At 37.8% G+C, this 14,343-nt stretch overlaps 1 protein-coding gene across 1 annotated transcript; it reads left to right on the plus strand.

Annotated features, from left to right (window-relative positions):
* The first annotated feature begins 5,044 nt into the window (after positions 1 to 5,044).
* Positions 5,045 to 13,907, plus strand: LOC127621586 (protein leg1a-like). Its single transcript, XM_052095245.1, has 6 exons — positions 5,045 to 5,364; positions 5,616 to 5,708; positions 5,825 to 6,009; positions 6,962 to 7,080; positions 9,861 to 10,099; positions 11,075 to 13,907. Exons 1-6 carry the CDS (start codon positions 5,070 to 5,072, stop codon positions 11,224 to 11,226), a joined length of 1,083 nt encoding a protein of 360 aa, XP_051951205.1. The 5' UTR covers positions 5,045 to 5,069; the 3' UTR covers positions 11,227 to 13,907.
* Positions 13,908 to 14,343: the final 436 nt, after the last annotated feature.

Raw genomic sequence — 14,343 nt, forward strand, 5'->3', positions numbered from 1 at the left:
AGTATAATTTCTGTCAAGCAAACTCTCAGTCCTTAACCAATGTAGCTCATATTATGAGTGAAGATGAAATAATGCTTGTTTGATGTCATTCAATGCTCGAAGTCATTCAAGCAAACCTCGGTCTTCTGAAATATGGCGCGCCTATCTTAGCGTCTGTTTCCATTGTGATTCGTGGATTCCTTTCTGATTTCACTGAGAACGCACACAAACTCTGAGTTAAGCGTGGGCTACTGATGTGGTATCAAGACTGTTGATCCTCACATAAAAATGTAGATTCTGAATTTATTTTATTATTAAGATAACATGAATATTAATGCATCCCAAGCTTCGAAAGTGGAAAAAAGACCCTTTCAGTCACATCGCTCGTTCGAACAGTGAGTGTTTTCCTGAGGTAATGGCAGAAGAACAGCATCTGGGGTTATTCACACCAAGTAATGACAAGCCTAGACATGATATGTATTATATTGGGCTTGAGTGATCATTTTTACAGGCTTATTTAAATTCATAGGTGTTAAAACATTGATAATGATCCTTAATCCTGGTTAGTAAATGATACCCTTATGAAAACTACGCATGGATACAGTTTTTTTTTGTTTGTTTTTTTGGCGGCAGTAACCGTGGTTTTGCTACTGTAGTATTCATATTGAAACTTAATTTTAGTAATAGTAGCCATATAATAATATCTATGGTTACATTTGTGGTTTTATATGTTGTTTATACTTACTAATATTTAAAGGTAAACAAAGCAGCCTAATACATTTCTGTTTAGGCTTATAAATATATACAAAATATAAGTAATAATTTGTTACTTTTATCCAAAGATTTATCCAAAGAATTCATAAAAAATAAATGTATTAGAGGTATTGGTATCGATATCTGTAATGCTGGACTAAAAGTACTTGGTATCGGATCGAAAAGAAAATAAGTGGTGTTTACTCTGAGTTTCAAACTCATGGTTGAGTGAACTAATCCTGTGCGGGTGTTCTGGAACCCACATACCAAGAGTAATCAAGTTTTGGGTTAATCAACTGAGAGTTCAGGGTTTATGTCACGGTAAGTTAACCTTTCTTTCTGGAATACCCTCCAGAATCTACTGACTGACTGAAGGGAGGGGGCATGCGGTTCAGTTACTTTGGCATTGGCATTCTATTGAATTCTATCTTGTGCCCTGAGTGACATGTGCTACCAGTTCGATTTGGTGTGATGTTGTACACTGAGTGCTCCAGATAAACTTTAGGATGCTATAAGGTACTTTACAAATCTAAAAGAACCCAATGACACCTGTTTATTTATTTATTTTTTGTTGACTGACTGGGGAGATGTGAGCATTTCACTGTACTGACATCTTAACTCAACTAGAAACAGAAACTTCTTCAGTTTTCCTCCAAAATAAAGGCTTGAGGACTTAACCGGTCTGCAAAGCACTGCCACGTGCAAGTAAGGAAATTCAAAACTATTGAATAATAACAAATAATGATTTTTATTATTATTATTAGCCTATAAATATAATACATTTCTGTAATAATCTCTAAACTTATTTATAACTTAAATTTAAGAAATGTATTATATTAATTAACCTCTGGAATGTGATCAAGAGGAAGATGGATGGTCACAAGCTATCAAACAAAGCTGAGCTGCTTGAATTTTTGCGGCAGGAGTGGCATAAAGTCACCCAACAGCAATGTGAAAGACTGGTGGAGAGCATGCCAAGACACATGAAATCTGTGATTGAAAATCAGGATTATTCCACCAAATATTGATTTCTGATCTCTTCCTAAGTTAAAATATTAGTATTGTGTTGTTTAAAAATTAATATGAACTTGTTTTCTTTGCATTATTTGAGGTCTGGAAACATTGCATCTTTTTTGTTATTTTGACCAGTTGTCATTTTCTGCAAATAAATTCCCTGAATGACAATATTTTAATTTGGAATGTGGGAGATATGTCATATACCTATAAATAATAAATCCAGAGAAACTGATAATTTTGCAGCTGTCTCTTAATTTTTTACAGAGCTGTGTATATATATATATATATATATATATATATATATATATATTACCAAGAAAGTTGTTCCCTGTGCTTCAATGGTGCTTGTTTAACAAAACCAGAGTAGATTATTTTTGCGGTTGTTGTTATTACGTCACATATTCGGTTCATGGGTCAATACCCACGCCCCCTGATCAAGTATATCCGGTATCTATTCATACTACTCGCATGCAAACTTAAAGAATACACTGCTTTTACCTGCAGAGAAGTGTGTCCAGTACATAATCCGTTTTCATGGACGTGAGGAAGTGGCATATTGTGAGCGTTCCTGTTTAATTGCCTGAATTGCTACATAAATGTTTGGTTGCACTCAGTGACACATGGGGACATGGAACTATTATGTCACAGAGTTACTCACACTTGACCAGTGACACGTGCTCTCTGTTCTGTCTGGCCAAACATGCTTTTCACCAAATCAATGACCATATTGACATTTTATTTGAATTATTACACTCAAGTAAACAACACATTTAACAACATATTGTGGCTCAAAAAGTATTGGACACTTAAGTCAAAATTTAAAATGTATAAATGTCATTTTCATTAAATAACAAATTCTCAAAGCGTCACCTGCAAACAAATGAAGCTAAAGCTTTCCTCAGAACTTTGACATTTCTTTTAACCTACATTGGGTCTTTAGAGACCCGGGACCTCATTCCACCCCCTGTACCTTATCAAATTGCAAAAAATTAAATGTATAATGGTTTAAATACCAAAAGTGTATAGGATCTACAGAGACCCGAGGTGTGTCAAGGTGCCGGGTTTTATATATATCATTTTTTTTATTAATTCATTTCTATTTAAGTTTACTATCATAGGATATCTTCTTTTTTTTATTACAAGAAAAATGAATAATATATTCATACAAATAGATACTGTATCACATTGACTTTCTTTGGAACAATGAACTATCAACAATGGTGAATTATCAGTATTTAATATCCATATACACATACATCTTATGATACATGTTATTTCTTACTCAAGGTGGCGCTGATGTTTCAGTGATTGATTTGATATACATTTGACATTGCTAGCTGATGTCCAAAACAACATGGAAGTAAATTGTAGCAAGTACAACACATGAACAGTATGATATGACTATTGACATTTGGGTGTACTACTGAAATAATGTAAGTTGTTCATCTATTTAGACTCAGTAAGTGTCTGAGAAAATACATATGTGTAATTTAGGTGTAGCTGATGTATATCTTATGTGTTCTGTGTAGCTCAATATGTGTTTGACAGCCAGTAGTTCTGTATCTCATGAAATGTCAGTGTGAAAATAATGAATTCTGTTCTGGATTTGTCCTGATTTGTTGCATTATCTCTTTCATTTATGAAAAATAAAACAGAAAATATATATTGTTTTATTGTTTTCTAATTGTCTTGAAAATGTTTAGAAAATTTGACACAGTCTGGGCATTTTCTTCTACATCCATTTTTAACAGATATAAGGGCCGGGTCTCTAAAGGCCAGAATATGTAAGAGTGTTTGGTAACACCATGCATTTAATGGCTTATCAACTGGTGTTCTGGTGATTTTTAGTGGATGTATGAAGTCAGATTCCCTCAAGTGCTCACAGGTGTCCAAGAAGAGTAACCACATGTGGAGTTCAGCACATACACTATCAACATGAGAAACAAACTCAAGTTTTACAATACTTTTTGTCGGGATTTTGAACAGTACGTCATCCAAAACTAACTTATTTTTGTGAAATGTTTTGACAAGTATGCTTTTGCTTGATATTTTATCATCTAATACAGTTACATTAAGTCTTTTTTTAAGGATGACTCAAGTATCCAAATACCTTTTGGGGCCACTGTATATTTGATATTACTTGAGATCTCCTTTGAAGGTATATTATGCAACTTATGTTCATTAAAAATGTATCTATTTCATATATCGGTCCTTATTTTAAGAGTGCAGTGCTATGCAATATGTCATACGTGTGTGCATGCAAAGTCAATGAACATGAAATTTTGGTATTTTCGTGCAAGCATGCACAATGTCTATGTGTTAGCAAAGTTCTAATGGGCTGGGTCAAGTGCAATTTAATTCTGAGGTTCCATTTACTCAAGCACGCATGATAAACAAAGACAGCACATTCATAAAAAGGCATTGTTGCAATGAATTAAAAGAATATAAATATGGATTTATGCTGTTTTGTATTTCTTTGATAGCGACATGCTCCTTTTAAACAGATGGAAAAAGCGATTCTCATCAAAATTTGGATGTAGGCTCCGTTAAATTATAGAGATTGTAAGTATTATTAATAATTTTTCATCTACTGACAAATCATTGCAAGTATTAACTGTGATTGTATCGACATTCCAGGTTAGGCTGTTGATGTTTTGCACACACTTCACTTCTACCAATCGATTTTGCTTAAAAAAAGTTAAAACAGCAAAAACATTTAAGAAAGATATTTTTTATTCAAATTACACTTCAATCGAAATATAATCAAAATAACGAAGTGGTCAAAAAACCTATAGAACCACTTCCTGTAAAATCCAAACATATATATATATATATATATTTCGATATATAATTTGATGTTTGTCTATATTTTCAAAGTTTGGTCTTGAACTTCATGGCCACCTGCTTGTGGAGTCACCAAACTGCAAATGCAGGAACTGAGTTACCTGCTTTTGAAACATCTTCTTAGCACACTGACCAATTCCTCAGGAAACTAGCTTATTGTGCTTTGTGCCACATCATTAACATGCAATACGCTTTTGTGTGCATACCACCACAGATAGTGCACTTGTACTTTGCGCTAGCATGAAAACGGAGCTTAGAATTAGCACTTTCACAGAAATTTGATAAGATATTGTGCACCTAGCGCCATCACAAAAATAGAGCCCTGCGACTCTTTTTGACTTCCTCCATCCACATCCTCACCCTTTTATGGCCCTGCCTCCAGTTGGGATCAATATGGTCAAAGTCCTTTGATTCCCCATAGATAAAAGCTCCTCTCCTGCCCACACAGCTTCAGCTGTCCACTCACATCTTCCAATATGCATTTCATTAAAATAGTGGTTGCTGTAATCTTGTCAGCTGTGCTCTGCGAGGCAGCAGTAGTAACTGAGAATGGCCTGCCTATTCTTTGGGAAAAAGCCCCAAGTCAGCTTTCTGAGCTGCCCACAGCTGACGGTATGATCCAGGTAAACCCATGGGACTACCTGCAGAGAATGGCCCTGTACAAGGTGCTGATCAACTCCACTAACCCCTACATGAAATCCATGGGCCCTGGATCGACAGAAAACCCTATGTGGAGCCTTCCTCTGCAGCTGGGCTGGAAACTCAGATCAGGTATCAATCAATTTATCATTATGATATGGCTAGAAAAGTGAGCTGCTTATGATTATTGTTTATGTTACTAAGTATTAACATAAGTAATTACTGAGTAATAATTATTAGCGACATCTAATAAGAGCTGCTTGACTAACATATTATTATTGATATTAATAGTATTTAATAAAAGTAACTTTTAATATGTGTATTACGGACACTTAAAACCATTCTAAATCCAATTGCATTAAAATGCCAACTTTGCATCACAGACAGGTTGACTGATCCAACCTTGGGCAGTACCAGCACTTGTGGACTGGAAAGTTACGAACCTGTTTGCATCTCTCCCCAAAGCTGGTATGCATGTAAGTGCTGTTTTACATTTACATCACTAGAGGGAGCAAAAGGCGAAAGCTACCGTTTTTACATGCATTCCTGTAATTTTTCATTCTCACAATATAAGTGATGTTGTTCTCTCTAGGTATAAACTACTACATGTCTGTGCTTCCATTCCTGGCCGCAGTTCAGACTGGTATAGTTGGAAAGGGTGAGATTCAGGTGCACATTAATGTTCCGGCTGAGCTGGCTCAAGATTACTGCTCAAGTTTCACAGAGTGTTCCACTAAACATCCTGATGCCATGACTAAATGGCAAACATTCTTCGAGGTAAAATTCTTCTCTTTTTTTTTCTGACAAGTATACTTAAATGGGGTCAAGAGTTCACCCAAAAATGAAAATTCTCTCATCATGCCATCCAAGATGTGTATAACGTTCTTCTGTTGAACACAAATTACGATTTTTTGAAGATTATCTCAGCTCTGTAGGTCCATATAATGCAAGTAAAAGATGACCAAAATGTTGAAGCTCCAAAAAGCACATAAAGGCAGCATAAAAGTAATCCACGTGACTCATGTCTTCTAAAGTGACCTAATAGGTTATAGTTGAAAACAGACCACAATACAACTCCTTATTCACTGTATATCTTACCATTGCAGTCTCTAGCATGATCATGATTTCAAGCTCATCTACACTTCCTAATACTTCCTGAGTGCAACAGTGCCCATTTTTTTTAGCCATCTGTGTCAGCTGTCTCAGCTGTACTGTGGATAATGTAGATGGTCACCATGAATTCCATTATCAAGCACGATTTCAGTCTTTAAAGATAAGTTATCGTTGAAAATCAATTAGTCTATGGGATAAATGGGATTTTTACTTCTGGAACCTGACTGTTGCGCTCTATTGAGCTTGAAATCAAGATTGCCAAGGAGACTGCTGTGAAGATTTACAGTGAAAAAGGAGTTACATTTTGGTATGTATTCACTCAAAACTGATTGGATCACTTCAGAAGATATGGATTAACCACTGGAGTCATATGGATTAGCTACTTCTATGATGCTTTTTTGGAGCTTCAAAGTTTTTGCCACCATTCACTTGCATTGTAAAAACCAAATGGAAATATTTTTCTAAATATCTACATTTCTGTTTAGCAGAAGAAAAAAAGTAATACACATCTGGCATGGCATGAGGGTGAGTAAATGATCAAAAAAAAAATATTTTTGGGTTAACTATTCCTTTAATGGTTAAATAAACATTCCTCTTTTTCTGTTACTCTTCGTAGTCTCTGCAGCAAATTAGTGAATCCGAGGACACAGATTTTGACAAGAAGGACAAGATTCTGGGACTGCTGTGGGCAGCAGAGGAGGACTCTCAAACTGCCTCATTTGGCTGCAGTGAAAAGTACATAATATGCAGTATATGCCTAGTACAGGTGGTACGTGGTAGATATCAGGGATGCAAAAGTGACTTGTTAGGCTTACACAATATTGCACAATTGATAAAATGTCATGATATAGTTTTTAAACCCCACATCAGTTTTTACCTATTGCACACAATGTGTTTGGAATAAAGGTCAAGACCATTAGCAAATTCAAACATTTGCAAAACATGACCTATAATTTCTTGTGCAACCCAGCTTCGCAGTTTCAAGGGGCAATATTTGCCCCTTGCAACTGGTTTTCTTTCTTTTTATACCTTTAAGAGATAAACCTAACCTCATAAAAACAATGTCAAATACATAAAGAATTAAATTCTCAATTGAAAGTTTTGGAGGTTACCAAATCCACACAAAATAAAAAGTAGCTGTGAAATGCACATGGTCATAACACTATAAAATCTCTGGCTAGAATGCATTGTAAATATTTAGCCTGCCCCATGTTAGATTATACAGCTCTATACTGTCTACTGTCATAGTAGATGTTGATAAGAATTTTGAATATTGTTTGAATATTTTATATACAGATATACGGTTATGTGTAGGTGATGCAATGCATTGAAGAAGCAGTAGGATATGTTAAAGAATGTAAATGAAATATGGATATACAGGTAGTAGGACTGAATATTGCTCATGGTTGTATTGACAAAAGGAAAGTATTTGGGGACTGTTCATGAGGTGGATGGCCTGAGGAAAAAAAAACAACTTTCCTTTGCCTAGCTGTTCTGGTGCTCAGTGCTCAGTGCTCTGTAGCGCCGGCCAGAAAACGGTCCGAAAACGTAGTGTGCTGGGTGAAAAGGGCCAAGAGTGATTTTACCAGCAGGGTGGTTAGTGGTCAATAATCCTCTCACCCGTCCAAACTATCCTTTGAAGTCTTCTGATGTAGCTAAACCAAATCAGACAGTTATAGAAGTGCAAAGGGCAGACTCAAATGGCTGCTGAGTAGAACTGTATCAGCAGCGCCTGCTGGTTGAACTTCCTCAACTGGTGAAGCAACCTCTGCTGGGCATTTATCAAAATTGTGTCTTTGTGGGTCTTCCACTTCAGGTCCTGTGAGGATCCTGAATGACTCCACTGCTGCCATAGTGCTGTTCAGAATGGTGAATGGGGTCAATGTTAGGGTGTTCCTCCTGAAGTCCACTGTCATCTCCACTGTTTTAAGCGAGTTCAGCTCTAGGTTGTTTTGACTGCATCAGACAGCCAGCTGTTCAACTTCCCTTCTGTATGCAGACGCATCATCATCCTGGATCTAATAGTGTCATCTGCAACCTTCAGGAGCTTAACAGGTGTCCTTGATGGTGCAGTCATTTTTGTACAGGGAGAAGAGTAGTGAGTAGAGCACACATCAAAGGTGCACCAGTGCTGATTGTACTTGTGCTGAAGGTGCATTTCCCCATTCTCACTAGCTGCTGCCTGTCTGTCAGAAAGCTGGTGATTCACAGACAGATAGAGGCAGGAACAGAGAGCTGAGTTAATTTAGTCCATATGAGAGCGGGGTTGATGGTGTTAAAAGCCGGACTGACGTCAACAAATAGTATCCTTGCATAAGTTCCTGGTCTGTCAAGATGTTGAAGTATGTAATGCAGTCCCATATTGACTGCATCATCCACAGACTTGTTTGCTCAATAGGCAAACTGCAAGGGATCCAGAAAAGGTTTAGTGATGTCCTACATGTGGGCCAACACCAGTTTCTCAAATGACTTAATGACCACAGACATCAGAGCAAAATGTCTATAGTCATTTAGTCCTTTGATCTTGGGTTTCTTTGGGACAGGGAGTTTTGTCGACTGTTTGAAGCAACATTGAACTTCACACATTTACATTTACATTTATGCATTTGGCAGACGCTTTTATCCAAAGCGACTTACAGAGCCCTTATTACAGGGACAATCCCCCTGGAGCAACCTGGAGTTAAGTGCCTTGCTCAAGAACACAATGGGGGTGGCTGTGGGGCTCGAACCAGCGTCCTTCACACTGCTCTAGTGATCTGTTGAAGATCTGTGTGAAGATGGGAGCCAGCTGGTCAGCACAGAATTTTGGTCAAGTGGGTAAAACACCATCTGGGCCCTGTTCTTTTCTTATCTTCTGTTTCCGGAAGACCCGGCACACATCCCTTCACAGATCTTAAGTGCAGGTAGAGTAGCAGGAGAGGTGAGGAGGTTTAAATGTTTGTGTGCTGTGAAGGTCAAAGCGGGTGTGGTGTGTGAGACTGGGCTTTTTAAATCTACAGTAAAACACATTTAGTCGTCAGCCAATTATTGATTCCATACAGTGTTGGGGGATGGTGTCTTGTAGTTGGTAAAGTCTTTCAGGCCTCTCCACACTGATGCAGAGTTGTTAGCTGAAAACAGTTTTTTCAACTTTTCAGAATACTTGAAAAAGTATTTTGAAGGAGCTTGACAAGCACGCCGGCTCGAATCCCACGCTTGTGTCTTTCAACCAGCTTGTACAGCACCGCAGCTCCTCTGAATAAAATTTCAAGCAAAACATCAGAAAAATCTAAAACTGGTAAAAGATTGTCTGGCATGTGCTGCCGAATATTCAAGCAGCAAGTCTCTGGTAAAACTGATCTGAAATAAATTACTTTTATTAAACGTAGGACAAACAAACAAAAACTGCAAAAGAACTGGAGAGCTCCTTACTTGGGCGGCCATCCACGGCACCATGATGTAACTTTTGATATAATCACTGTTTTAAGTTTTAGAGTTGTGGCGAGCTGTTTTACCTGACATCTTTTGTGCTATAGGCAGAAGTTGTACTCCACTCCTGAGGTTCAGTTTGGAGAGAGCTGGCTCAACTCAGCAGCGTATGTTTCAGCTGCTCATTTCCACAGCAACATTGAGAAGTCAGAGAAGTTCATGGCTCCTTTGCCGAGCCGGGTGCTACAGGAGTCTGACAGCCCGCCAAACATCGCCGATCTGAGTGCTGAGGAGAACCACACACTCTATATTTTCAGCTGGATGACCACTGTGAACCGACTTCTTGGTGAGAATAAGAGGGGAAATGGGGGAATGGAGAGAGTTTATGTTTGGTGCAATCACAAAATGTATGAATACTGGACAGAAATAAAGAGGGAAGGTCTTATGTTGCACTGAATTAAATACCAAAACTGATCAAGGAATGTGTAAAAAACATTTTTGCCAACTAGTATTATCATATGCAGTTTTGCTTCTCAAGTGAATTTATCTTGTTTTAAGGATGATTAGATATTTTAACTGGAAACAAGACAAAAATATTGATTTAGAATACTTTTTAAAGATATACAGTAGGAGAATGATTAGCAAATGACTTTATTTGCAAATATCCTATGCAAAATATCACATACATAATAAATTCGTAAAATCAACCTCATTCCAGATAACTTAAAGGAATATTCCAGGTTTTATACAATTTTGTGCTCAAAACAGCAAGAGGCAGCAGCTGAATGACAGAAAATTGCTTGTCCTCTTCAGAGTTGTAACTTGACACTCGTCTTTTAAAAGCGAGATATGTATCAAGCGATCAAAGATGTCTGTCTGTGCATGTTTAAATACAAATATAATTCAAAATAGTCCAGTTGGGTCTCCTTTGGTGTGCAGAAATAGTTAGGCCACATTAGGCCTTGTTTGTCCTTCTCTCTTAGTTTATGAACTGAAGCACCAGTGGGTGGGGCCAAGGGCATGTTGATGTAAAAGTTGGCATTGATGTTTTTGGGCTGTTGAAGCGGTCAATAATTAATGTACCCCAAATGATTTAGGGAAGTCCCGGAAGTAGAGATTGAGGCGTTTTTGCTGCTTGGTTTCAATAAAGGCTTTTATTGCATTGGGGATTAAGTTTTGAGTTCCGAAAAATAAACCATATGTTTTTATAATAGAAAGACCTCTTATATGTCAATTTGATTTCTCATAACATGACCCCTTTAAATTGTATTAAACTCTGAAAATTCCTTTAATTGAGTATTATGTTGCTCTTTCAAAACAGGTGGCTCTCTAGTGAATCTCTGGCGTAGAGCTATGTGTTCAACCCAGGCCCGTGAGAAAGGTCAGGACCTCCTCCACAACCTCATACTTGACCCCAAGTTCCCTGGTTCCAGTCTGATGTCCATTCTGACTGAGATGGCCACCAGCTGTTGACAGGACACAATATCAGTTTACAATCTCCAGCGGATTTACAGTTTTTCTCAATTGCTAAAACACAATTTCTGAAACCTTGCTCCATTTTCTGAAAACATTAAACACAAAACCTCATCTTCAAGCACTATTTACAAAACCTCTGACTCCTCTTGCAAAATGAAACTTTCGCTTCAAAACAGTTTTACCTGTGTTCAAAATCAAACACTGCTCTCAAAACAGTTTTACCTGTGTTCAAAATCAAACACTGCTCTCAAATCATAAACAAAGTGATCAAAATGCTATACACTATCAAGCAGTCAGTAAACAATATACCAAAAAATGTAAAACACATTGTTCAAAACATATAGTTCTCAGGGAGAACTACATTTTTAATCTCAAAACAAATTTCATATTTTTTCATTGTACAGTCTACAGCAGTGCACTGTACTACAGTATACGATACTCAAAGGGACACAAATGAAAGGAGTAAACATGTGATCAATGTGCTTCTTGTCTTTGGCCTGGGTCAGGCCAGAGCACTTCGTCAACATCACAAGCAATATTGTCCCTCCTGAGGCAACGGGGGAAGAAGCCTCTTGTGTGTCGTATCTAGCCCTGACATGATTCCTCACCAATATCACCACAGGCTAAATCCATGGCTTGCAGCAGATTTACTCTGGTGTAGGGTTGTCTATCATAAACTTTCCATCTCCAAGAGGAGAAAAACTCCTCAATCGGATTCAGGAAAGGCGAGTATGGAGGGAGGTACAAGTTCATAAACTGCCCACTGATGTTAAACCATTCCCTTACCTGAGCAGCTCGGTGGAAACTGACATTGTCCCACACTATCACATATGTGGGAATGGGATTCTCATTTAGCTCTTGACCCTGCTGCTCTTCAACCTGCTGCTGAAATAAAATATCTCTTAGATTAGCCATAAATCTTAGAAGGTGCTGGGTGTTATATGGCCCGAGTGTAACATGGTGATGTAGAACACCATGGTTGCTAATAGCAGCACAGATTGTGACATTGCCACCTCGTTGACCAGGGACTTCAACAATGGCCCGCTGTCCAATCATGTTTCGGCCTCTCCTTCTCCTCTTTGTTAGATTGAAGCCAGCTTCATCGACAAAGATGAACTCATGGGGTCTGTCCAAGGATTCCAAGTCAAATATTGTCTGTGTAGAAATACAATATACTGTATTTAGAATTGTGTAAGTCGTACAGAGACAGTGATATACTGTAGAGTACAATTAGGCCTACTGTATGCACTTCTAATTCACATACATTGTATATACTGAAGAGTAATGTCATTCACATAATATGTGTTAGTACTGTAGACAATCTGGATTACAGTAAATGTTTCTGAATGTCCACTTACTTGCACATACTGAGCTCGCAGTTCTTTCACCCTTGGTGAGTTGCGCTCAAAAGGTACTCTGTCTACTTGTTTCATTCGCATCCTGTTACGATGGAGGACACGGTCAATTGTGGAAATGCTCACACTGTCGATTCCCTGGAAGTGTGTGTTGTCTTGTATCACTCGTTCCTGGATTTATCTGAGTCGTATTAAATTATCTTGAAGGACCATGCCCACTATAACGGCCTCTTGCTCAGGAGTGAATATAGCTGTCCTTCCACCTGCATGTGGCAGCCTTGCAATTCTAAAAAAAAGTAGATGTGCAGTTACAAAAAAATGCATGCAGTAATATACATACAGTAATGTAGTTTGCAAATGTCTATTGAAACAGTTGCATATAGTGTAGTACAGTAAATTTGCTATTACAAAAATACAGTAGTATACTGTACCTGTTCTCTTCTCTGAATGTCCTTACTATGGTGGACACAGAAAATCGGCTCAAATTGGGTTGCACTCTAAGTCCTGCTTCCCTCATTGTCAGTCCATGGACAAGAACATGGTCTATGACTGTTGCTCGAATTTCATCAGATATTTCCACTCTTTGTCTTCCTCTTCCTCCTCCTTCTCCTCTTCCTTGCCCTCCTCCTCCTCCTCCTCGCCCTCCTCCTCCTCTTTCTTGCCCTCCTCCTCCTCCTCTTCCTCTTCCTCTTTCTTGCCCTCCTCCTCCTCGACGCCCACCTTGCATACGCACTCGTCCTCGTCCTCTCACATTGTTTCTTCTATCCATTCTCAGACTTTCTCCTTCCCACCTTCAACAACCTGTTTGCTCTCTGAACTGGCTTATATTGGTTGTGTCACATCATTTGAAACAGGTTGAATCAGTTTTGAGTGGTTGTGTTCAATCAAATGACATGTGTTCTCTATTTGTATTTGATTGTTGCCACTTGTGTTTACCAGTATGGATGACATGTGCATTAGAGTGCAGAATGTGTTTTGAGAATGAGAATGTGTTCAGAGTTTTGCTGAAAAGTCTAAGTGAGATCTGCAAATTGTGTTTTACCATGTGAAATTGTTTACGGTATTGACAACAGACTCCACAATTAATGAGTTCAGGCAACTGAGAACTTTGTTCAGCCAATGGATTTTAGTGTTTTAGCAATTGAGAAAAACTGTAAACACTGTGTACAATAAAGACCAGTTTCTAAAAGGTTCATTCTTTTTAGTAGATTTTACAGTGAACAGCTTTTATTAAAATGCAGGTGCTTGCCGCAACAACACTACATCCCAGATGTTACCATATATAATTTATACCTTTAACTAAATAAAATCAGAAAAATCAAACATGGCTCCTTACTGTCCCGTTTATTTTTAGTAAACAAGACAAAATACATAACATTACGATATTGGTCTCACCACAAAGTACTGTTATTTGAAAAAAATACACCCACTCAATATGGTTTTAAATAACAGGACATTACAAAAAAAGTCTAACCATAGGTAACAAAAAAAAAATAATAAAATTCCACTGTCATCATTACTTAAAGGTGCACTCAGTAATTCTTTCCTAATTAAAAAATAATAATTTTGCAATATATGAAGAAAGTTATGAGCACTCGCATTAAAATGAAGACTACAGTCATATCAGCAACCTTATAAACACGTTTTATGTACATGGAGAGGGTTCACAAATGCGGCTGCCATGTTAGAATCACATGACCAGTCGAATACTACTTGCTTACAGTTTTTTACAGTCGCTAGGACACATTTCTCAATACTT

Source organism: Xyrauchen texanus, chromosome 28 (assembly GCF_025860055.1).
Source record: "Xyrauchen texanus isolate HMW12.3.18 chromosome 28, RBS_HiC_50CHRs, whole genome shotgun sequence".
Taxonomy (NCBI): domain Eukaryota; kingdom Metazoa; phylum Chordata; class Actinopteri; order Cypriniformes; family Catostomidae; genus Xyrauchen; species Xyrauchen texanus.